Consider the following 24,035-nt stretch of genomic DNA (forward strand, 5'->3'; position numbering starts at 1 on the left):
TCTGTACCAATACCCCCTGTATATAGCCTCCACATTGACTCTGTACCGTTACCCCCTGTATATAGCCTCCACATTGACTCTGTACCAGTACCCCTGTATATAGCCTCCACATTGACTCTGTACCAGTACCCCTGTATATAGCCTCCAGATTGACTCTGTACCATTACCCCTGTATATAGCCTCCACATTGACTCTGTACCGGCACCCCCCGTATATAGCCTCCACATTGACTCTGTACCAGAACCCCCCGTATATAGCCTCCACATTGACTCTGTACCAGAACCCCTGTATATAGCATCCACATTGACTCTGTACCAGTACCCCCTGTATATAGCCTCCACATTGACTCTGTACCAGTACACCCTGTATATAGCCTCCACATTGACTCTGTACCAGAACCCCCTGTATATAGCATCCACATTGACTCTGTACCAGTACCCCCTGTATATAGCCTCCACATTGACTCTGTACCAGTACCCCCTGTATATAGCCTCCACATTGACTCTGTACCGGCACCCCCCTGTATATAGCCTCCGCATTGACTCTGTACCAGAACCCCCTGTATGTAGCCTCCACATTGACTCTGTACCGGCACCCCCCTGTATATAGCCTCCACATTGACTCTGTACCGGTACCCCCTGTATATAGCCTCCACATTGACTCTGTACCAGTACCCCCTGTATATAGCCTCCACATTGACTCTGTACCGGTACCCCCTGTATATAGCCTCCACATTGACTCTGTACCAGTACCCCCTGTATATAGCCTCCACATTGACTCTGTACCATTACCCCCTATATATATCCTCCACATTGACTCTGTACCAGTACCCCCTGTATATAGCCTCCACATTGACTCTGTACCATTACCCCCTGTATATAGCCTCCACATTGACTCTGTACCAGTACCCCCTGTATATATCCTCCACATTGACTCTGTACCAGTACCCCCTGTATATAGCCTCCACATTGACTCTGTACCATTACCCCCTGTATATAGCCTCCACATTGACTCTGTACCAGTACCCCCTGTATATAGCCTCGCTATTGTTATTTTGCTGCTGCTCTTTAATTATTTGTTACTTTTATTTTATTTATTTATCTATTTTTTACTTAACTCTTTTCTTAAAACTGCATTGTTGGTTAAGGGCTTGTAAGTAAGCATTTCACTGTAAGGTCTACACCTGTTGTATTTGGCGCATGTGACAAATAAAATAAACATTTGATTTGATGTGTCTATTTAGCCTGGCTCTTGTCAGTGGACTGGCGTGTCTCAGGTCTGGGATGGAGGTGGCCTCGAGCTGAAGGAATTCTGGCTAGATAAAACACTCACTCCACCAGGGTGTGGGCCCTGACGCCTGGCCCACTGAAACTTTTCCAGACAATCTTTCAGAGGTGGGGGTAAGGACGGGTTACTATTGAAGAGCTTTTTCTCCTCAGCAGCTATACTTACTGTAGAACTACGAAGAGAAAGGGGTGACAATGAAGTTCTAAAGAGTGTGCTTCTCAAAATCCTCCACACTACATCCTCTCCCTTGTTGACCCAAAACATCACTCAACCCTGTACACCCCACCCATGGCTTGTTGACCCCAAACATCACTCAACCCTGTACACCCCACCCATGGCTTGTTGACCCCAAACATCACTCAACCCTGTACACCCCACCCATGGCTTGTTGACCCCAAACATCACTCAACCCTGTACACCCCACCCATGGCTTGTTGACCCCAAACATCTCTCAACCCTGTACACCCCACCCATGGCTTGTTGACCCCAAACATCACTCAACCCTGTACACCCCACCCATGGCTTGTTGACCCCAAACATCACTCAACCCTGTACACCCCACCCATGGCTTGTTGACCCCAAACATTACACAACCCTGTATAAAGCCAGCAGCATACCACCCTGCATACCACTGCTGGCTTGCTTCTGAAGCTAAGCAGGTTTGGTTCTGGTCAGTCCCTGGATGGGAGACCAGATGCTGCTGGAAGTGGTGTTGGAGGGCCAGTAGGAGGCACTCTTTCCTCTGGTCTAAAAAAATATCCCAACCCAGGGAAGAGATTGGGGACACTGCTCTGTGTAGGGTGCTGTTTTTCAGATGGGATGTTAAATGGGTGTCCTGACTCTCTAAGGTCATTAAAGATCCCATGGCATTTATTGTAAGAGTAGGGGTGTTAACCCTGGTGTCCTTGCTAAATTCCCAATCTGGCCCTCAAACCATTCACGGTCACCTAATAATCACCAGTTTACAGTTGGCTCATTCATCTGTCTCCCCTGTAACTATTTCCCAGGTTCTTGCTGTAATGAGAATGTGTTCTCAGTCAACTTACCTTGTAAAATAATGGAATAAATACAATCCAACCACGGCTTATGCACTCACAGGGCTCCTGGCAATACAGACCTCTTCACTCCATGAGAGAGGATGTCTAAAATTACCCATTGTTTGTATTCAAATGAGTATGCTGCTGTCTTCTTTCCCTGACACTAGTGTGTGTTTGTTAGCTCTCTACGCGAACAGAATCCATAATGAGCTCCCTAATGCATTTGTTTGTATCAGCGCAGAACATCAAGCACTCTTTCTCATCAATCACTACTCCAGTACTCAGCTCTTATTATGTAAAGGTACACAGAGAACTAATGCTGGTAATGAGATGCTAGATGTGTGAGCATCATACACATGCCCTATCTCTGTGTTGCAGCCAGCACCCTTCTCCTCTCAGCCCCCTTGTCCTCTCCCCTCTTCACTACACATTCCTGCACTACTCGGCCCTGTCACCAAAGGGTCATGGGAAGGCATGTGTGCTTGTTGGTTAATTTTAGCCCTCATTTCATCAAGCCCATTGAGACAAAACACAGAACAAGCACGTCAACCCCTCCACCAAACACCACCACCCTATAGCAACTCTCTCTGTCTCTTTGATTCTCTAGCAGACTCCATAAACAACTGCAGTGACTTTTGACACACTAAGGCTACATTTACACAGCCTGCCCAATTCTGATATTTTTTTCCACATATTGCTATTTTGACCAATCACATCAGACCTTCTCACTACACCTTTGAGACTGCTGAGACTTGAGACTGCTGCTCTATGTACATTGTCACTGAACCCATTTCATATGTATATACTGTATTCTAGTAAAGGCTTATCCTATATAACTACTTCTGTACACACCTTTTCTATTCATACACTGTCCATACTGTCTATAAACACACCATTATATCCATAATGGACTCTGACATTGCTCATTCTGATATTTCTTAATTTATTTGATTTTATTTGGGGGATTTGTGTGTATTTTTTTGTATGTTTAGGTATTACTGCACTGTTTAAGCTAGATACATAAGCATTTCACTGCACCTGCGATAAAATATGCAAAATATGTGGAATCAACCAATCAAACACTAAGTATATCTTTGTTGATGGTTATTGACAACTCGACCGATCGTTATCAAGAGGACGTAATCAAGAGGTAATACAATAAGGAACTTTAGGTCAATCAATGTTGGGATGGTTCATATTACAGTTTTTTACAATCACCTTGGTACTAATTTCAGAACCTTGATGTCATTTTTTAAAACTTTAGACACAAAACTCACAACTGATGATCAAAATGAACATTTTTCAAAACTCTAACACTTTTTCCAATTGCTTGGATACAATACACATACAGCTAAGATAATTTGTTCATTGAACTAAAATCACCTGTTCAAAATGACACAAGTTAACATCAAAGTATTACCATTTCAAAATGCAATTCACACATTACATTACAACTGACAAACAATACTCCATGTTTAGATCATGAAAGTTTCAGGGTAACGAGATCCATTGACACCAATTACTGTCGAAAATGAACCAATTGGACTACATAATCTATGAATGTAATATTTCATCACCATTCTTTATCAGACACTGTTTTGTATGGTCCCATGTACCACTTTTCCAGACCATGTTTTCAGATTTGACATCACTGTAACACTCTCTTTATTAGGTACACCTATCTAGTACTGGGTAGGACCCCCCTGGCTCCACAACAGCCTGAATTATTCACGGTGTTGTACGTTAAGAGATGCCCTTCTGCACACCACTGTTTTAAACGGCTGTTATTTGAGTATTTGTGGCCTTTCTGTTAGCTTGAATGAGTCTGGACATTCTCCTATGACCTCTCTCATTAACAAGGTGTTTTTTCCCACAGAACTGCCGCTCACTGAATGTGTTTTGTTTATCGCACCATTCTCTGTCAACTCTAGAGACTGTAGTGCGTAAAAATCCCAGGAGGGCAGCTGTTTCTGAGATGCTGGAACCACCATGTGTGGCACCTTGCCCGTTCTAATGTTTGGTCGAACAACAACTAAAGCTCTCTATACTCTATATACTGAGTTGCAGGCAGCCACATGATACGCTGTTCGAAGGAGCTATTTGTGTTAACATGCAGGTGTAGCTAATAAAGTATGCAGGCCCTTGTCATTTTCCTATACTGCCAACTCGTTACTGATGATTGATTTCACATTGTGGTACGAGTATATAGTGAAATGAGTGGTATCCACCGACAACAACACAGCGATAACATTGGAGCCGGCAGGTGATCCAGGTCACAATAGAGGTCAAGCAGTGGGAGGAGGAAGACGAGGAAGATGTGGTGGTCAAAGGAATGGCAGGGGACAAGCACCCCTTCTGAGAGGTGGTTGTGGGCCTCGTTTGAGAGGTGTGGGGGAACGTGGTGGAGGACAAGGCCAAGGAACAAGACAGTGGCAGCAACAGCAGAGAGTGTCCAATGAAATCTGAGCAATAGTTGTAGACCAGGTCGTAAATCAAGGCATGACAATGACTGAGGCAGCTACAATGATTCAACCAAATCTCAGAAGATCAACCGTGGCCTCAATCATCAGAACTTTCCGCAATGAGAACTGGTAAGTCTTCAGTATGCGCTAAACATTAGGCTACTCTCAATTGTCAAATGACTGTATACTGCATGCCAATGTGTACCACAGAGTAGGTGATGTGACTAAATGTGTTCTCACTGTCATTTTCCCTGCAGAATAGAGACTAGGCCAATTAGGGGAGGCAGAGGTAAAATTCTGACTGACCAACAAGAACGGGCTGTGGTCAATTTGGTTCGGGACAGAAATTATATTCGCCTTACAGAAATTGGACAATGACGACATGTTCAACAATGTGGAAGCCATAAGTTTGCTGACTATTGCCTGCATGCTGAAAGGCACCAGGTGTCTCTAAAACAGCTATACTGTGTGCCTTTTGAAAGAAATGCAGACAGAGTGAAGCAACTGAGGACTGAGTATGTTCAGGCGTGTTCAGTTTCAAGATGCCTGTTGTGAAAAATTCCCCAAAAATGCCACATCATTGTAATCAACAATTCTCTTTCCAAAAGGTATTTTTAGAGGGTGATGGCGCTGGATGCTGACGAAAACCATCACAAATTCCTATTTTTAAATGAGGCAGGCTTCAACCTGGCCAAGACAAGGAGGAAAGGTCATAATTTTGTTGGCCAGCGGGCAACCAACCAAGTACCTGGACAACGTGAGGCCAACATCGCCATGTGTGCGGCTATATTGGAAGATGGTGTGGTGGGACGCAGACCTTGTATTGGATCATATAATGCAGCTCTCCTTGTAACCTTCATTGATGAGCTAAATCAGGTCTGTAGAGCTGATTGCGTGACCTATGCCTATACCAGGCTCAAATGGTGCAAGCATGGTTTCAGGCCCATCCATGCTTTACCACCCTGTACTGACCCCTTACTCTCCTTTCCTTAACCTGATTGAGGAATCTTTCTCCACATGGGGGTGGAAGGTATATGATAGGCTCCCTCACGAACAAGCCACCCTTCTCCAGGCCATGGATGACGCATGCAATGACATCACGGCAGACCAGTGTCAGGCCCGGATTCACCATGCCCGAAGATTCTTCCCAAGATGTTTGGCTAATGAAAACATCCATTGTGATGTGGATGAGAACCTGCGGCCAAATCCACAAGACAGGGTTGATGGAAATATAGAAGTACAGTAATTAATCCTTTGTTTTGCTTTTTACAGTAAGCCAGCTAAGGAACACTGCAGTTGATGTTTTACTGTATTTTTAAATAAAAATTCTAGCTAATTATTTTTTCTTTGATTCAAAGAAACCTATGTTGTGATTTTATTGTATTTCATCATTAAATGTCAAGTTTTGTTCAACGATTCCACTGTGTCTGTAGTATTCTCTCTACTAGTCCTTTTACAGTGATGTATTCACGTGTAGTACCATAATGAAACATGTATCACATATTTTGTACTACAATATTTAATGATTGTACAAAGAACGACACAGTGAAACTATCGGTATCTTGTGTGTGGGTGATCTAAATTAATGTTCCTATGGTATTTTATTTGAACCAATGATTCTGCTATTGCACGGTTTCTTTAAAGATGTGAATCCACAATGCAATGTTTTGAACATTGGACAGCCTGTGTTACAAGTGATGACTGTTTTGAGTTTTGTGTCTAGAGTTGTGAAAAATGACTGCAAGTTTCTGAAATGTCAAGGCTGTGGGTAACTGGTGAAAGGAGTCAGGCGCAGGAGAGCTGAGATGCGTGGACAAGGTATTTAATAAAAGAACACCAGTGTAAACACAATACTATGGTGCGGGAAAAATACCGGAACCACGACATAAACGAGCGTAATAACAAAACCCGGCAACAAAATACCAGCCGTCAGTAACAGCCTTAACAATAAAACAAACACGCACACCAACATGGGGGAAACCAGAGGGTTAAATAATGAACATGTAATGGGGGAATTGAAACCAGGTGTGTAGAAAACAAAGACAAAACAAATGGCTAGAAGGCCGGTGACGTCCTCTCGAACAAGGAGCGAGACCGACTCCGGCGGAAGTCATGACATGAAATTGCTATTTTATTTAACTAGGCAAGTCAGTTAAGAACAAATTCTTAATTACAATGACAGTTTATGAACAGTGGGGCAGAACAACAGATTTTTTTCTTGTCAGCTCAGGGATTTGATCTAGCAACCTAGATCTAACCACCAGGTTACCTGCCGCCCCTGAAATGAGTGTCAAAGTGATTCTAAAAAACTGTATTCATAAGAAAAAGGGATATATAGACCGGTGTACAGGTACATACAGTTGAAGACAGAAGTTAACATACACTTAGGTTGGAGTCATTAAAACTTGTTTTTCAACCACTCCCCAAATTTCTTATTAACAAACTATAGTTTAGGCAAGTCGTTTAGGACATCTACTTTGTGCATAACACAAGTAATTTTTCCAAATTGTTATACAGACAGATTAATTTATAATTCACTGTATCACAATTCCAGTGGGTCAGAAGTTTACATGCACTAAGTTGACTGTGCCTTTAAACAGCTTGGAATATTCCAGAAAATTATGTCATGGCTTTAGAAGCTTCTGTTAGGCTATTTGACATAGGGTTAGGGTTAGCAGGTGTATCTGTGGATGTATTTCAAGGCATACCTTCAAACTCAGTGCCTCTTTGCTTGACATCATGGGAAAATCAAAAGAAATCAGCCAAAACCTCCACAAGTCTGGTTCATCCTTGGGAGCAACTTACAAACGTCTGAAGGTACCACGTTCATCTGTACAAACAATAGTAGGCAAGTATAAACACCATGGGACCACGCAGCAGTCATACCGCTCAGGAAGGAGATGTTTTCTGTCTCATAGAGATTAACGTATTTTGGTACTTTGGTGAGAAAAGTGCAAATCAATTCCAGAACAACAGCAAGGGACCTTGTGTAGATGCTGGAGGAAACAGGTACAAAAGTATCTATATACACGGTAAAATGAGTCCTATGTTGGCATAACCTGAAAGGCCCCTCAGCAAGGAAGAAGCCAGTGCTCCAAATCCGCCATAACAAAGCCAGACAACGGTTTGCAACTGCACATGTGGACAAAGATTGTACTTTTTGGGAGAAATGTCCTCTGGTCTGATGAAACAAAAATAGAACTGTTTGGCCATAATGACCATGCTTATGTCTGGAGGGAAAAGGGGAAGGCTTGCAAGCCGAAGAACACCATCCCAACCGTGAAGCACGGGGGTGGCAGCATCATGTTGTGGGGGCGCTTTTGTGCAGGAGTGACTGGTGCAATTCACAAAATAGATGGCATCATGAGGTAGGAAAATGATGTGGATATATTGAAGCAACATCTCAAGACATCAGTCAGAAAGTTAAAGCTTGGTCACAAATGGGTCTTCCAAATGGACAATGACCCCAAGCATACTTCCAAAGTTGTGGGAAAATGGCTTAAGGACAACAAAGTCAAGGTATTGGAGTGGACATCACAAAGCCCTGACCTCAATCATATAGAACATTTGTGGGCAGAACTGAAAAAGCGTGTTGCGAGCAAGGAGGCCTACAAATCTGACTCAGTTACACCAGCTCTGTCAGAGGAATGGGCCAAAATTCACCCAACTTATTGTGTGAAGCTTGGGAAGGCTACCCAAAATGTTTTACCCATGTTAAACAATTTAAAGGCAATGCTACCAAAAACGAATTGAGTGTATGTAAACTTCTGACCCACTGGGAATGTGATGAAATAAATAAAAGCTAAAATAAATCATTCTCTCTACTATTGTTCTGATATTTCACATTCTTAAAATAAAGTGGTGATCCTAACTGACCTAAGACAGGGTATTTTTTACTAGGATTAAATGTGAAAAACTGAGTTTAAATGTATTTGGCTAAGGTGTATGTAAACTTCCGACTTCAACTGTACATATATGGAAAAGCATCTATTCTTCTTAGAAACTGAGACAAGTGTTGTTTGGGAACACACACCACAGTTGGTCATCAGTGCCTGTCTCTTCTCTGGCACAGATCCCATGTGGGCACTTGAGCCCTCTCCTGTGTCCCCTCAATAATCTACACCCGCACCTGCTGCCACACTGTCATCATAAAACAAAACTAGTTTCTGTGTGGGTGTGTGCATGTGTGGGTGTCTGTGTGGGTGTGTGCAAGTGTATGTTCAGGCCAGAGGAGGCTGGTGGGAGTAGCTATAGGGGGACAAGTTCATTGTAATGTCTGGAATGGAATAAATGGAGTCAAACCTGGTTTCCATATGTTTGATGTCTTTGATAACGCTCCATTCAATCCATTCCAGACATTACAATGAGCCTGTCCTCCTATAACTCCTCCCTCCATCCTCCACAGGTCCAGGCCCTTGCCATATTGGTAATTAGCATGTAATATAATGCTTAGGTTGGGGCCCTGCTATATACTGTCATCAAAACATACCCAGACTGTGTCTCTTGTTAAGTCGAGGTGCTCTCGCCGTTTCACATCATTTTCTGTGAATCTTCTCCAATCTTCTCAGCCGTCGCCAGTGTTATCAGTGACTGGCTCAAGGAGTAGAAGGTTGACGGAGCTTTGAGACATGAGACTGGATAATTTGTACCAATGGTTTGACAGGATGAGTTGAGGCATGCATGAGGCATTCTACTTGATGTGTTGATGACACCGTCCAGCCCATGTTAAGTTTTCTCACCTTTATCAGTATCTTTTCTTATCTGCCTCTTGTCACATGACATATCAATGGGCTGTTATTCACCAAGTTGGTTCAGTGGCTGTTGATGGGGAGGGGATGCTGATTCCCAGAATTGTGATCTTGTTTGTCTTTTTTTATTATTAAAGGCCCAGTGTAGTCAAAAACGTGATTTCTCTGTGTTTTATATATATTTCCACCCTGTGACGTTGGAATAAAACTGTGAAATTGTGAAAATGATGACAATGCCCTTTTAGTGAAAGAGATGTTTGAAAAGACAGTCATTGCAAATTCTGTCTTGAGAAATTGCTCTTTGCTAAGAATCTACTTTTGTTTATTTTTGATCATTTTCATTTAAAACAATCACAGTAAGGTACTTAATTGTTACCCAGAAATGATTTGATATTGTGATAAAAACGGCTGCATTGGACCATTAACTGTGTGGACACTTATAGTATGAATTCCCCAAATGAAACATGTATGGATCATACACAAACACACTGGACTGATACCCTTCACCCTGTCAATTATTGAGAGGCCAAAGAGAGAGAGAGAGTGGGGGACTATTTTGAGCGTAGAGACTTGTGATGTGCAGCGAAGCAGTTGATGAGGGTGTCTCTGCTCACTGTCAAAAAATGGCAGGCGCGTCTGGTGGGATGATGACTCCCCCTGCCCCGCGCAGTGTTTGGTCAACCCTGTCAAATGGGGAGGGCATCCGAGATTCGCCAAATAGTAGCTTCTTCTACTGGAACGTAGCGGTTAGGACTTCGATTTACCCTTTACACTTCTCTTTGATCTTGTTGACGGGGAGGGCGGTGTGGGTTTTTCTCCTCTTCATTAGATGATAACGACTGTCAAGGATAGACTAATTCTAGAGCTTGTTTATTATTTTGTAGTCAAAGTGAAACGTTTTATGACTTTTATGACTATGAAATACCGTTTTTACACTTTCCTGTGTACCGCACGCAAAAACCGGCTTCCAGTTCTCTCTCCTGTGGAGCGAGCGCCTTTTTTTTAATCGCCCTAGCAACTGGTCCTCGCCGCTGCTGCCTTGTGACATTTCCTTGTCGCTTTGCTCACCAGCCATCGCATATTGAATTCGACTTTTTGCACCCGCCTGTATGCGGGGCCATTTTTGCATAGGGTATTTCCCTACTTCGTCTTTAATTTGATTTATTTAAAACTCTGGAGGTTCATGCGTCTGAGAAGTCTCATCTTTCTGCGTCAAAATGCCTGTGAGACGCGGTCATGTAGCCCTCCAGAACACTTATCTGGACACCATTATCCGGAAATTCGATGGACAAAGTAAGTGGATCCACTTTACATTATGACTGAAAAAGTAAGAACATAATGTGACCATGAGCAAGCTGTTATAACTGTATAATCCCAACAACAAACAATTAGACTGGTTAGAAATGAAAGTGAATGCCTTTTCCATGTAACCTTTCAACCATGCAAAGTGTAATAAAATGTAAAGACAAATGCATTTGTCTAGTGGTCCCTTGTGCCACCCCCCCTACACAGTTTCTATTGATCCTAATATGAGTGCTACAAGGCTGTTTCTGTAATCAAGCAGATGCTTCAGTTTAAGTCTGTCTGTCTGTCTGTCTGTCTGTCTGTCTGTCTGTCTGCCTGCCTGCCTGCCTGCCTGCCTCTGCCTCTGCCTGCCTGCCTGCCTGTCTGCCTGCCTGCCTGCCTGCCTGCCTGTCTGCCTGCCTGCCTCTGGCGATACTCCTCCTATCTCAACATTTGATTTACAGTTCAAACTTAGGTTATGTCCGTATGTATGTGCTGAATATGCCAAATGGTCATGTTAATACTATAGGTTTGTGTGTTTAGTATGTCTTTGCACCTGCCTGTGTTTTCCACATGTTGCATGAATTCACATGCTGCACTAGATTATATTGCATGAGTTAACATGTTCTCCGTTCTTAAACTGGTCAGACCACTGGATCCTGATAGAAACTGTACATAATGTCTTTGCTTTACAGAGTTTGCATGTGACCACTAACCACTACTACACACTCTGTTAGTGCATATAACTGAGTGATATCCTTCTTGAACAGGACCTTATGCAGCTCATCACAGCATGCTTTACACCCACAGTGCCTTTTCGTTTTCGTGCTTTTGTCTTGAATTAAATGGTATCGTAGAAACTGCCTCAGAATTTCTTTGCAACCCACTCAAACAAAACATTATTGATCCATTCAGCAAGGAAGAAATCCAGTTGTTTAAAAAAGAGGAATGGCTCTGATTAGCACTGAACTTCAATTACAGTAGAGCCCTATAATCTAGCTCAGTAGTGCCTATAACCTAGCTCAGTAGTGGCCTATAACCTAGCTCAGTAGTGGCCTATAACCTAGCTCAGTAGTGGCCTATAACCTAGCTCAGTAGTGGCCTATAACCTATCTCAGTAGTGCCTATAACCTAGCTTAGTAGTGGCCTATAACCTAGCTCAGTAGTGGCCTATAACCTAGCTCAGTAGTGGCCTATAACTTAGCTCAGTAGTGGGCCTATAACCTAGCTCAGTAGTGGCCTATAACTTAGCTCAGTAGTGGCCTATAACCTAGCTCAGTAGTGCCTATAACCTAGCTCAGTAGTGGCCTATAACCTAACTCAGTAGTGGCCTATAACCTAGCTCAGTAGTGGCCTATCTCTATGCTACTGTAAGTCTGACTGTGACTACTGTGCATGTAACTGTCAGTGTTCTTCAGTCACAGTGTGAAGGCAGTCTGTTGACCACAGGGGTACGGCTCAAAATAACCCTCTCCACATTAAAGAGAGAAGATGCAATGTTCCACTTTTCACCTCAATTTCATGTAAAAGGATTTCAGCTTGTTTAATTTGCTGTGCTGGCAGGTGACATTTTGGAATGAATTGTGTTACTCTGGGATTTTCAAAGCTCTCTGCAGAGGGGTCCTCAGAGACAGACCGATAAGTCCCATCAAACTGATGTCTTCCTTATCTCTGTGTGCGTAAGCACCCTGCCGGGTGATGCGTGTACCAAACCACTGCTGCTTAGCAACAATCTGAGTCTGGGTGTCTGTGTTCTGAGGCATTGATAATGACTTAGGATAGGGTGTACTTTCCACCAAACGGCCTCACCTATTTACTCTACACAGAGGAGCAAGGAGGGGGAAGGGGTTCTGCGTTTTCTGGGTGAAGCTCCAAATCGCTCTCCTCATATTTGTTTAAATGGGGAAGAATGAGAGTTGTGTAACTCAGTTTCATGAGGGGATAAAAAGAGGAGTAGAGACAGAGTCAGAGGCACAGATGTTTGAGCAGCTTTACAACCTAAACTGTACTGATTGAATATCACGCTGTACGACAATATCAGTGTAGCTGATGTGACTTCGAAGGCAATTGTCATTAGCGCTGGAGACAATAGCCACACTCATGAACCTAGGTAAGGACGGCTGAAACCTATTGCAGTATATTATAATCTTGATTGCGGACTGTCATTGCTGAGTCCAGCTGCTCCGTATTAGTCCCTCTGGGGCCATCTTGAATCATTGCACTGATATGATTTTTGCCGCAGAGGGACAGACTTGATTACTCCAATTTCAACTTGATGTTGAGGTGATTGTGATTAGTTGAATGCGATACTGAAATGAACACAGTCCAGACTTGAATTGGATCTGATTGAGAGACTTCTCCTTGAAATGATCATCACCTGATTATGATAACTGAATGTTTCTGAAATTGGATAAACTTTGATTGTCCGATTTTGCATATTGCATTTGATGTAATAAGCCTTCAATTATAATTGTACTGTAACCACATTCCCACCATAATCGTACATTTTCATATCTGCTCTGACTCTCCCCTTGGTTTCCTCCCAGATCGTAAGTTCCTGATAGCCAACGCACAGATGAAGAACTGTGGCATTATCTACTGTAACGAGGGCTTCTGCCAGATGTTTGGCTTCACGCGGGCAGAGATCATGCAGCAGTCCTGCACCTGCCAGTTCTTGGTGGGGCCTGGCACCATGAAGACTGCCTTGACACAGCTGGCACAGGCCCTGCTAGGGTCAGAGGAGCGCAAGGTGGAGATCCTCTACTACAACAAAGAAGGTAAGGAGAAGGTGGAGGGTTAGACTGAGAGAAAGAGATGGAAAGAGCAAGAGAGTCAAAGTGACAACATTACTCCCCTTCTTTATAGTGGGGAGTGCTGTAAAAGTCACATACAGAATATTTTGGTCCCTCCAAGTGTCATGTCTGTCTCCCTCTCACTTTTATATAATGCTACTGTTTGATGCAGTGTTACAGTATGTGGAGCCAGCTGCTGCAGACTCAGTGAACTCTCTTCTACTAATTTATCTGTCTGGGGAGTGGACATGGTGGAGCTGTCTTGGCCTGCTTACCTCACCTGCAACATGTTTATTCATCCTCTATAACAACACAGGGCAAGACCCAGATGCAGACACAGGAGGCAGATGGTTCGAGTCTCTGATATTTATTAAACAACAAAGGGCAGGCAAGAGGCAGGTCGAGGATAGGTAAAAGTTCAGAACCAGATCAGAGTTCCAAACGGTACAGGGAGTCAGGCAGGCTCAAGGTCAGGGCAGGCTGAATGGTCAGGCAGGCGGGCTCAGTGTCAGGGCAGGCAAAAGGTCAAAACCAGGAGGACTAGAAAAACAGAGACAAGAAAAAGCAGGAGCACAGAAAAACACGCTCGTTGACTTGACAAGACAAACTGGCACAGACAAACAGAGAACACAGGAATAAATACCATGGGAATAATTGGGAAGACGGGTGACACCTGGAGGTGGGTGGAGACAATCACAAAGACTGGTGAAACAGATCAGGGCGTGACATCCCCACTCCCCATTCCCATTCTGTGCATAGCTGCACTAAGTAGTTTGGGGGTGGGGGTGCTGCAGGAGGATATGGGGGGTGCAGATTATTTATTTTTTGCACGCTCTACGGAAGCCTATATAGGTCCGCTAATACAGGACAAGTAAAGGCCCAGTGCTTGTGCATGTGTTGATTGGTGCACGACGGGTTTTTGTACCCAATATCTTGCTATTTTTTATGCCGTTGGTTTTGCGATTAAACTGCTCCTGCTATTACCAAGTTCTGCTCTCCTGCGTCTGACTTCCCTGCCACCGGTTACGCACCCCTTACAAGCTTGCTATAGAGCTGGCACGCTATAGCTCAGTGAGTTGTTCACATGCGTTATGGAAAGACAAGTGTAGGGCGTGAGATGCAACTGAAATTTTGCGAGTGGGGAGACAGCGAGAGAGGGTGGAGGAGGAGGCCCACAGATTTATACCTACGGAGGAGCGGCTTCTAGGGTAGAATTTTGAATGTCTTTGAACTTCAGAGTTGGCTTAACGTTGGAGCAGAGTAGCTGGCTAGCTAACAAGCTTTTGTGTGCACAGCGGCACCTGAATTAAAAACTCATCTTACCTTTTTATAGTTAATAAATCCAATGTGAACTATAGGATCCCTAACTAGCGTTGAAAAAGTTCATCCATCCTGCTGTGATAAAAAATCTCTCTCCCTATCTTGTGGATTATGTTTGTAATGTCCGCAGGCTACAGCTATACTTCTGAGGGGCAGATAGACTACACACACACACTCTGGCAAAGATTTTCACCTGGCAGACTTTGGAAGAAGTTCATGATTGACAGAGGGAGAGCTTTGCATAGGCGCTTTGTTGCATTTTTTTATTTAAAAAATGGTTATGTTCCAGAACAATATAGATCACTTTCGTTCCCTGGTCTGGTTCTGATTCTGTTCCTTAAAAATGTCATTATTTTCCAGTTTGTTTTGCGACCACTGCAAAGGACAGAGGGATAAGCAAACAGACCTGGCTAGTGAGGCTGTAGACACAATGCCGTTACGTTAGTCATTTGGGCATGAGAAGTGCCGTGTCGGAGAGCTTGTTGTCATGGAAATATTGTCAGTGTGCCAGCTCAAATCCACTGAACATCTATTTATTTTGTATCCCAGTAATGCATACAGTCATGAACGCAGGTGCCCACACAAGCACAAATTAATTGTAAATGGGTACAATTCATCATACACAATAAAAATGCATTATATTGTTGTACTTGATTGATCTTAATTGATCAGTCACTGAATGCATGTGTTTGTTTGTTAATGTGTGTATGTGAGTGTAAAACAAGGACATTTCCTGGGAACATTACTCCTGGAACAATTTGCCGGTCCCCAAAATGAAAATGGCTGTTTTAGGCTTAGGGGTTAGGTTTAGGGGTTAGGGTTACAATTAGGATTAGGGGCTAAGAGTTGGAGTTAGGGTTAGGGTTAGGGATTGGTTAAGGGTTAGGTTTAGGGGTTAGGGAAAATAGGATTTTGAATGGGAATCAATTAGGCTTGGGCAGTGGACCCCGTATACCAGGGTATTTGGAAATAGCCACAGGATGGTTTTTCAATACCGTCAATACCTTTGAAACTAATTCTTGTGCAATATGTTAGGAGAGCATTAGGAGATAAAGCAGATTGTGTTCTTCTTTTCACCTGTCACATTATTTTACATTATGAGACTTACCGTAGTTCCCCAGAACAGTTGAGCCAGTCACATGTTTGTTCGTGTTATAGCACAATGGGAGTAAGCAGGAACAGGTGAGTCCATCTGTGTATTGACGGGTTTGTGTTTTATATTGAAGGTCAACAATGCCAAAGGTGCTTCAACAAAGTACTGAGTAAAGGGTCTGAATACTTATGTACAGTAAATGGGATATTTCAGTTTTTCTATTTTTAATACATTTGCTACAAGTTTTTGTTCTGTCATTCTGGGGTATTGTGCGTAGATTGATGAGGACAAATAAGGCTGTAACGTAACAAAATGTGGAAAAAGTGAAGGGGTCTGAATACTTTCCATATGCACAGTATCTAAGTAAGCGCTGAATTAATAAGGTGACAGGGCATCATATTGTGTTAGCTTTCTGCCAAGTTTGAGACGTCAAAGCCCTTTGGATGAGTTATCTGTACAACTGCCACTGCTATCTTTTTTTCTCCTCTCTGTTCTCGGCCCGTCTCCTCCCCCATTTTCTCAGAGCAGAACAGGCAGGTCCATTGCCCTAGCGACTCCGGACTCCACACAGACACAGCGTGTACACATGCTGCTCCAGAGCCAGTACTGTCCGTCCTTCAAACAAGCATGCGTCAAACTTTGTTCATTTGCACAATGTCTCTCATTCACATACACTTGTAAATGTCCAAACTCACCCAAAATGTTATTCGTAAGCTTCTACTTACAGTACCAGTCAAAGGTTTGGACACACCTACTCATTCAAGGGTTTTTCTTTATAGAATAATAGTGAAGATGTCAAAACTATGACATAACACATATGGAATCATGTAGTAACCAAAAAAGTGTTCAACAAAACAAAATATATTTTATATTTGAGATTCTTGATGACAACTTTGCACACTTGGTATTCTCTCAACCAGCTTCATGAGGTAGTCACCTGGAATGCCTTTCAATTAACAGGTGTGCCTTGTTAAAAGTTAGTTTGTGGAATTTCTTTACTTCTTAATGCGTTTGAGCCAATCAGTTGTGTTGTGACAAGGTAGGGGTAGTATACAAAATATAGCCCTATTTGGTAAAAGACCAAGTCCATATTATGGAAAGAACAGCTCAAATAAGCAAAGAGAAACAACAGTCCATCATTACTGTAAGACATGAAGGTCAGTCAATGAGGAAAATTTCAACGTTTCTTCAAGTGCAGTCGCAAAAACCATGAAGTGCTATGATGAAACTGGCTCTCGTGAGGACTTCCGCAGGAAAGGACGAGCTAGAGTTACCTCTGCTGCAGAGGTCAATGCGGAACATTTCAAGAACTTGTAGTAGGGGGTTGTAGTTCCGAACAAGCCAATATTCTACATAGTTTAGAGCATAAAGCATGGTAATTAACTACAATGACTATAATCTATTGCACATCTACTTGTTCTGTCTGTGTTTAATTTACGCCTACTACAGAAGAGACAGAAGAATGCACCTCAAAAGCACTAATCGCTCAGTACTATGATTGATATGCCACTCTATTCCCCTCTCTTCTGTAGTTATATTGCTTTCTTTCTTCCTCTCTCTCTTTCTCTAGCTCTCCCTCTCTCCCGCTCTCTCCCTCCCCTCTTCCTACAGTCTGTCTACGTTTTGATTGGTCTTATTCTCAATCTCCCTCTATATCTCATTTTCTGCATCCCCCCTCTATCTGTTTCTCCTATGCTAGGACATGTTGACAGCCCTCACCCTGGGTTCACTTGAACAGAAAGGAAGGTCTCATAAATGCCCTGGGAAAACATCCAGTCATGGAAAGAAACTACAAGACTGTACTGCTTTTTGAAAGGCCTCTCTACATAAAACTGAAATGAGATGGCAGTAACAGCCCACCAACCATGAAACCTGATACTCTTAATCTAAATGTGTTCAGTGTTAAAGAGAGAACAGTCAGATAAGATTAAACAATATTTATAGTTACTTGAGCTGTCCTGAAGTCTACTTAGTTACCTTTGAGCTCAGGTTCGGATGGCCATTAGCAGCTTTATAATGTTATGTCTCTCCCCCCTGCAGGGACCTGCAGGCCCTGTCTGATTGATGTTGTTCCTGTGAAGAAAGCAGAGGGACAGGTCATCATGTTCATCCTCAACTTCCAGGAAATCATTGACCCCTCCCTCAAGAAACCAGGTCTGAGACAGAGGGTGGCCCAGGGCTGGATATGGGCAGGTCAGTGTGGAAGTGTGTGTGTGATACTGTCTGTCTGTCTGTCTGTCTGCATCAACCTGTTGATGCCATGTTGAATGTAGCTGTGTTATAACATACAGAATGTGACTACATCCTGGTACTGTATGTGTATTTATGTAAAGTGTATGTATAAGCACTCTGTGGTTTCTCAGGGCAGAGTCGCAGGCTGAAGTTGAGACTGCCATTGGTACGTGCAATGCGTCGGTCTTCCCTCGCCAAAGACCAGTTTGGGGGGGTGGTGGTGGACTACCCACAGGTAAGGTGGCCAGAGACTCCCATACACACATAGGCTTATACACACAGTATTCGTCTAAATATGACCTTACATATAATATATCTTGATTATCTCAGTTCCTGTATCTCTTATGTTTTGTAATGAATATAGCTTCAGTCACATACATTTAGCAGTAAGTAGAAATCTAGTACAATATTTAACCTATGGTTGTCCTCTTCCTCCTTCCCTAATTCAGCCCAACAGTGAAGAGATCCCTCTGAAAGAGTTCCGTATCTTGTCCAAGGAGAGCTGCATGCAGTCTGAGACAGAGGCGCTGATAGAGCAGGACCACGAGTCCTCCCAGCCTGCAAGCCACTACTCCCCCAAACTGCTGTCCCTATTGTCAGAGCGGCTGGAACCCAGCGTGCCCTTCCTCCCCAGCAGCCCCTTCTCCAGTGCAGCCTTCCCCAGGACGGTCCTGCCCCGGAGCCGCTCCAGAGAGACTGTCGGCAGCCTCCGCAGAGCTTCCTCCCTGGATGACCTCGACAGCATGAGGGTCGAGTCTGGCCGACCGGGAGACCCACGCTCCAACAGCAGTGAGTTTGTGTGTGTGTGTACCCAGACATAAGTGTAGTCTGTTGCCATTTTTGTACCCCCTCTGACAGGAAGAAATGTGGCTGTCTCCTCTTACAGTTCCATCTGAATCAAAACAAACCAAGCCAAAGCTACCTGGGCCTGTTGGAGGTATTCTGTTCTCTAGAAAATGCAAATCCTCACTCCCATTCCTCAAGCACTGAGCATGTGCTGCAGCAGGGTCACTAATCAATGTCTCTAACCTATAGCCTGTGTATGTGTGTGTGTGTGTGTGTGTGTGTGTGTGTGTGTGTGTGTGTGTGTGTGTGTGTGTGTGTGTGTGTGTGTGTGTGTGTGTGTGTGTGTGTGTGTGTGTGTGTGCCAGGTCTATAGGAGTCCCAGTCACTCAGAGGCCATCCTTTACTCATCAAACAGCTAATACTATGGGCTATGGAGTGTAGGGCTGTGGACTTCCCATCTACCCCAGGGAAATAATGTAGAGGAATACATGCATCCCCGCAATGCATTAACACACTCCCTGTCATTTCATTACTCTATCAATTCAATTTAATTGGCTTTATTGGCATGAGAAACATATGTTTACATTGCCAAAACAAGTGCAACAGATAATAAACTCTCTCTGTGTCTTTCTCACTCAGATGCTTTGCTCAGTATAATCCAAGATGTTTCTCACCTAGAGGAATGAAAATTGCATTATAACACATTATATTTTTAGTTCTGAATGTGTTACTTGCAGTTTAAATAAAGGATTTGAATGATAATATAATATGTAAACTAGTCGTTGAAAGTAGATAGAGACACAGTAATGAGAGATGAGTGTTGTTGTGTGCAGACCTGAAGGCCGGTACTCTGAGCTCCACCTCAGACTCGGACCTGATGCGACGCAGGACCAGCACTCGTAACCCCCTCACACTCAGTTTCGCCTCCGACCTCTTGCGACCGCCATCGCCCACTGAGATCGAGATCATCGCTCCCAGCAAAGTAAAGGACCGCCACCGAGACGTCACAGAGAAGGTCACACATGTCACACAGGTGAGACACATGGTCCTCACTAGCACTCATTTCACACAACCACAACCATGTGATTGCCTGACTCAACCTGTATTCTGCTAATATTAAGGGATTTTTAAAGTGAGTTTTTTCAGAACGGCATGTGCGATATTGTGTACACAGGATGTTGTGTAAAAGGAACGTTGGGTTATTGAGAAGTGGTGGATTACATCTCTTCGGTCTGACTTCCTGTGTTGCAAGCTTTCTGCTGAAGAAGCAGCTGCATGTCACTCAAGAGTTTCCACATGCATCCACACACACACACACAAAAACACACAAACAGGAATGATATACAGTATATAAAATTAACTTTTTCTTCAGTCACTGGTGCTATTTTCAAAAGTATGTGGTGAATTTTCTTAATAGAAAACTCCAAACTGGTAACACTTGTAACACGGCAAGTCTCATAAAGCGTTTTATTGTGCATTTATTTAGTTTGAATGCATGTTTCACCACCCAACCATTCATCCAACATATAAATGTCAAATGTGAACCATGTGAACATTTATTTAATCATCAAAACACAACATATTAATATCTTCTCAATGTAGTTATTTTAACAGCTAGTTAATGGAAAAAGGAAACCGCACAGTGCTCTTGGTAGTATCACTGATATTTAATAAGCTTATGTATCTGCCTGGCGGCCTTCGTCACAGCTAGTTAATCCAACAGATAGATACATGTTTCAAAATGCCCTTTGAATATAATATAATTCACATTAGACAATACACTTGCACTATCTATTGAAATTGAACATCAGATTTCAATCATTTCTATCCCATGTGTGATCTTTCACAATCGATGAAAAGAATATCTGTATTGTTCAGATATAATTCCAACATAGGTGTACTGTAATCAAATGAAAGAAACATAACATTTAGCAAGCATTAGTTTGCATCAGGCCTGTCTTGAGTATTTGGCCATTGGTTCTCATCGACATCGCAGTAAATGTCCTCATTGTTCATGCACCTGGGGAAAAACCTTTTGGCATGGAGAATCCAAGCCTGACAAAGCCTGGATTGATGTCATTACATGACTCATTCATGGCCTGAAGGAGCATGGTACGCTCATGGGGATGACAATCATATATCTTCCACCTGTACTGTACTATGTATTGTATTTTACAGTATTGTATTGTACTTACTGTATGCATTGTAGTGGTCCTGTATGTGGCTCAGTTCATAAGAGCATGGCAATAGCAAGACCAGAGTTGTGTGTTCGATTTCCACTGGGGTCACTTAGGATAGAGATTCACTGTTGCCACTTAGGATAGAAGCATCTGCTACGTAAATGGAATATATTACAGTATTACAGTACTGTACTGGCCAGATCACCATGCGCAGTGCCAAGTGTCGGCTGGAGTGGTGTAAAGCTTGCCGCCATTTGACTCTGGAGCAGTGGAAACGCGTTCTCTGGAGTGATGCATCACACTTCACTATCAGTCAGACGGACAAATCTGGATTTGGTGGATGCCAGGAGAACACTACCTACCCCAATGCAACCCCATCAAACACCTTTGGGATGAATTGGAACGCCGACTGCGAGCCAGGCCTAATCGCCCAACATCAGTGCCCGACCTCCCTAATTCTTTTGTGGCTGAATGGAAGTCCCCAACATCTAGTTTATGGGGAAAAGACAGTTTGTATGTGTGAAAGAAAGATCCCACCTTACATAGTGTGACATCTGTGCCAGCAGAAGAACTTCTCACACCCACATGTCATCACACTAAGTTTGAGTACATTGTCATAACCTGTAATGCCATGGAAACACTAACGCAGTAAGATGGCCCCACAACACTACTGCGTAGCACACTGACCCACATGTCTGTGGTGGGACAGTCTGAGTGGCCACCAGCCAGATGAACCCACACACTAACCCTGGCTGCCCTGACTTCACTTGTCCACTACAAGTGGAATAATGTGACTCAATATTAGGGATTTTTGTGGTATTACTAGATGTGTGTGTGTGTGTCAGGTGAACATACATGTCTTATGACAGTACATTTGAGTGTTATAACGGGGATTTATATCATCAGAATTGAGTTGATTGACTGTGAATGGGCAGTTGGACTTGCTGCTAATGTTAGCATTGCTCTGAGTGAGAGGTGAGCTCTTTAGGTTGCCGTGTCAATGCTCTCTGTCTTGCTCACTGGGTGGACATGGGAGGCAATTTGGCGTGCCTCTCGTTCCTACCAATGGAAAAATCGATCGGGCCAATAGATGCCCCCCTCTCCACTTCCTCCAAACCTGCTCCTGGTAGAGTCCTCAGCTGCTGATCACTATAAATACCACACACATGTACTCTAAAATTATATGAGCTGTGGTGTTTGTTTTTTATTCACCCTCACCAACAAGTTCACACATCTAGAAGATAATTAGACTGGAGAAGTCATCATGTTTGGCAGGACATGGAGTGGCTAGGAGTGAAATGTTAGCACAAACAGACTGGATTTCTCCAGTCTAATTATGTTGCCTTCCCAGGGTTGGGGTCAAATCCATTTCAATTCCAGTCAATTCAGAAAGTAAACCATTCCAAATTGTCCTCATTGAAAAGCATTGAAGAGAATTGGAATTTCAGTGAATTCCTGAATTGACTGGAATTGGAAATGTAATTTACCCCAACCTTGTACCTTTCCAACTGATATTTGACAATTTCAACTATTTCTTTCTAAAAACTAAGTGTTTTAGAGATAATGTACACAAAACAAAAATATCAACGCAACATGTAAAGTGTTGGTCCCATATTTAATGAGCGGAAATAAAAGATCCCAGAAATGTTCCACACCCACAAAAAGCTTATTTCTCTACAATGTTGTGCACAAATTTGTTTACATCCCTGATAGTGAGCATTTCTCCTGTTCAAATATGACCCATATACCTGACAGGTGTGGCATATCAAGAATCTTGTGCTGAGTCTGAGGACAATAAAAGGCCACTCTAAAATGTGCAGTTTTGTCACACAACACAATGCCACAGATGTCTAAAATTTTGAGGGAGCGTGCAATTGGCGTGCTGACTGCAGGAATGTCCACCAGAGCTGTTGCCAGAGAATTGAATGTTCATTTCCCCACCATAAGCCGCCTCCAATGTCGTTTTAGAGAATTTGGCAATACATCCAACCGGCCTCACAAGCGCAGACCAAACCATGTGTACGGTGTTGTGTGGGTGAGCGGTTTGCTGATGTCAATGTTGTGAACAGAGTGCTCCATGGTGGCAGTCGGGTTATGTTATGGGCAGTCATAAGCTATGGATAACAAACACAATTGCATTTTATCGATGGCAATTTGAATTACCAAAAATACTGTGACGAGATCCTGAGGCCCATTGTGAGCCCCATTTTTTTAAAGGTATCTGTAACCAACAGTTGCATATCTGTATTCCCAGTCATGTGAAATCCACAGATTAAATCCATAGATTAAATTCACTGATTTCCTCATATGAACTGTAACTTGTTGCATATTGGTTTATATTTTTGTTCAGTATAGAAACAATATATATATATATATGATGAAAAAATATATATACAGCACCAGTCAAAAGTTTAGACACCACTACTCATTTCAGAGTTTTTCTTTATTTTTACTATTTTCTACATTGTAGAATAATATTGAAGACATCAAATCTATGAAAAAACACATATGGAATCATGTAGTAACCAAAAAAGAATTAAACAAATCAAAATATATGCCTTGATGACAGCTTTGCACACTCTTATCATTCTCTCAACCAGCTTTACCTGGAATGCTTTTACAAGCACTTGTTGGCTGCTTTTCCTTCACTCTGCTGTCCAACTCATCCCAAACCATCTCAATTGGGTTGAGGTCGGGTGATTGTGGGGGCCATGTCATCTGATGCAGCACTCCATCACTCTCGTTCTTGGTCAAATAGAACTTACACAGCCTGGAGGTGTGTTGGGTCATTGTCCTGTTGAAAAACAAATAATA

The 24,035-nt window shown here is 42.9% G+C and overlaps 1 protein-coding gene and 1 long non-coding RNA gene across 6 annotated transcripts in view; one reads left to right on the forward strand and one right to left on the reverse strand.

Moving 5' to 3' along the window:
• The first annotated feature begins 10,184 nt into the window (after positions 1–10,184).
• The window catches only part of LOC115110786 (potassium voltage-gated channel subfamily H member 6-like), a 30,429-nt gene continuing 16,578 nt past the window's right edge, over positions 10,185–24,035 (forward strand). The window contains exons 1-7 of one of the 4 annotated variants that reach the window (XM_065010321.1): positions 10,185–10,827; positions 13,365–13,595; positions 18,064–18,216; positions 18,387–18,490; positions 18,705–19,044; positions 19,142–19,192; positions 19,875–20,074. In XM_065010321.1, the coding sequence (XP_064866393.1) occupies positions 10,752–10,827; positions 13,365–13,595; positions 18,064–18,216; positions 18,387–18,490; positions 18,705–19,044; positions 19,142–19,192; positions 19,875–20,074 (1,155 nt within the window). In that variant the 5' untranslated portion in view covers positions 10,185–10,751. Of the gene's footprint in view, positions 10,828–12,798; positions 12,929–13,364; positions 13,596–18,063; positions 18,217–18,386; positions 18,491–18,704; positions 19,045–19,141; positions 19,193–19,874; positions 20,075–24,035 lie in introns of those variants that run through there. The other 3 variants (XM_065010318.1, XM_065010320.1, XM_065010319.1) reach the window with 3 other exon arrangements.
• On the reverse strand, positions 13,962–20,217 carry LOC115110798 (uncharacterized). Of its 2 annotated transcripts, none has more exons than XR_010461207.1 (3): positions 19,877–20,217; positions 18,001–18,096; positions 13,962–14,217 (listed from the first exon to the last, which is right to left on the reverse strand). It is a non-coding gene; the product is annotated as an uncharacterized LOC115110798 (long non-coding RNA). The 2 variants fall into 2 exon arrangements; XR_003860687.2 differs by having other exon boundaries at positions 18,001–19,715.

Source organism: Oncorhynchus nerka, linkage group LG26 (genome assembly GCF_034236695.1).
Source record: "Oncorhynchus nerka isolate Pitt River linkage group LG26, Oner_Uvic_2.0, whole genome shotgun sequence".
Lineage (NCBI taxonomy): Eukaryota > Metazoa > Chordata > Actinopteri > Salmoniformes > Salmonidae > Oncorhynchus > Oncorhynchus nerka.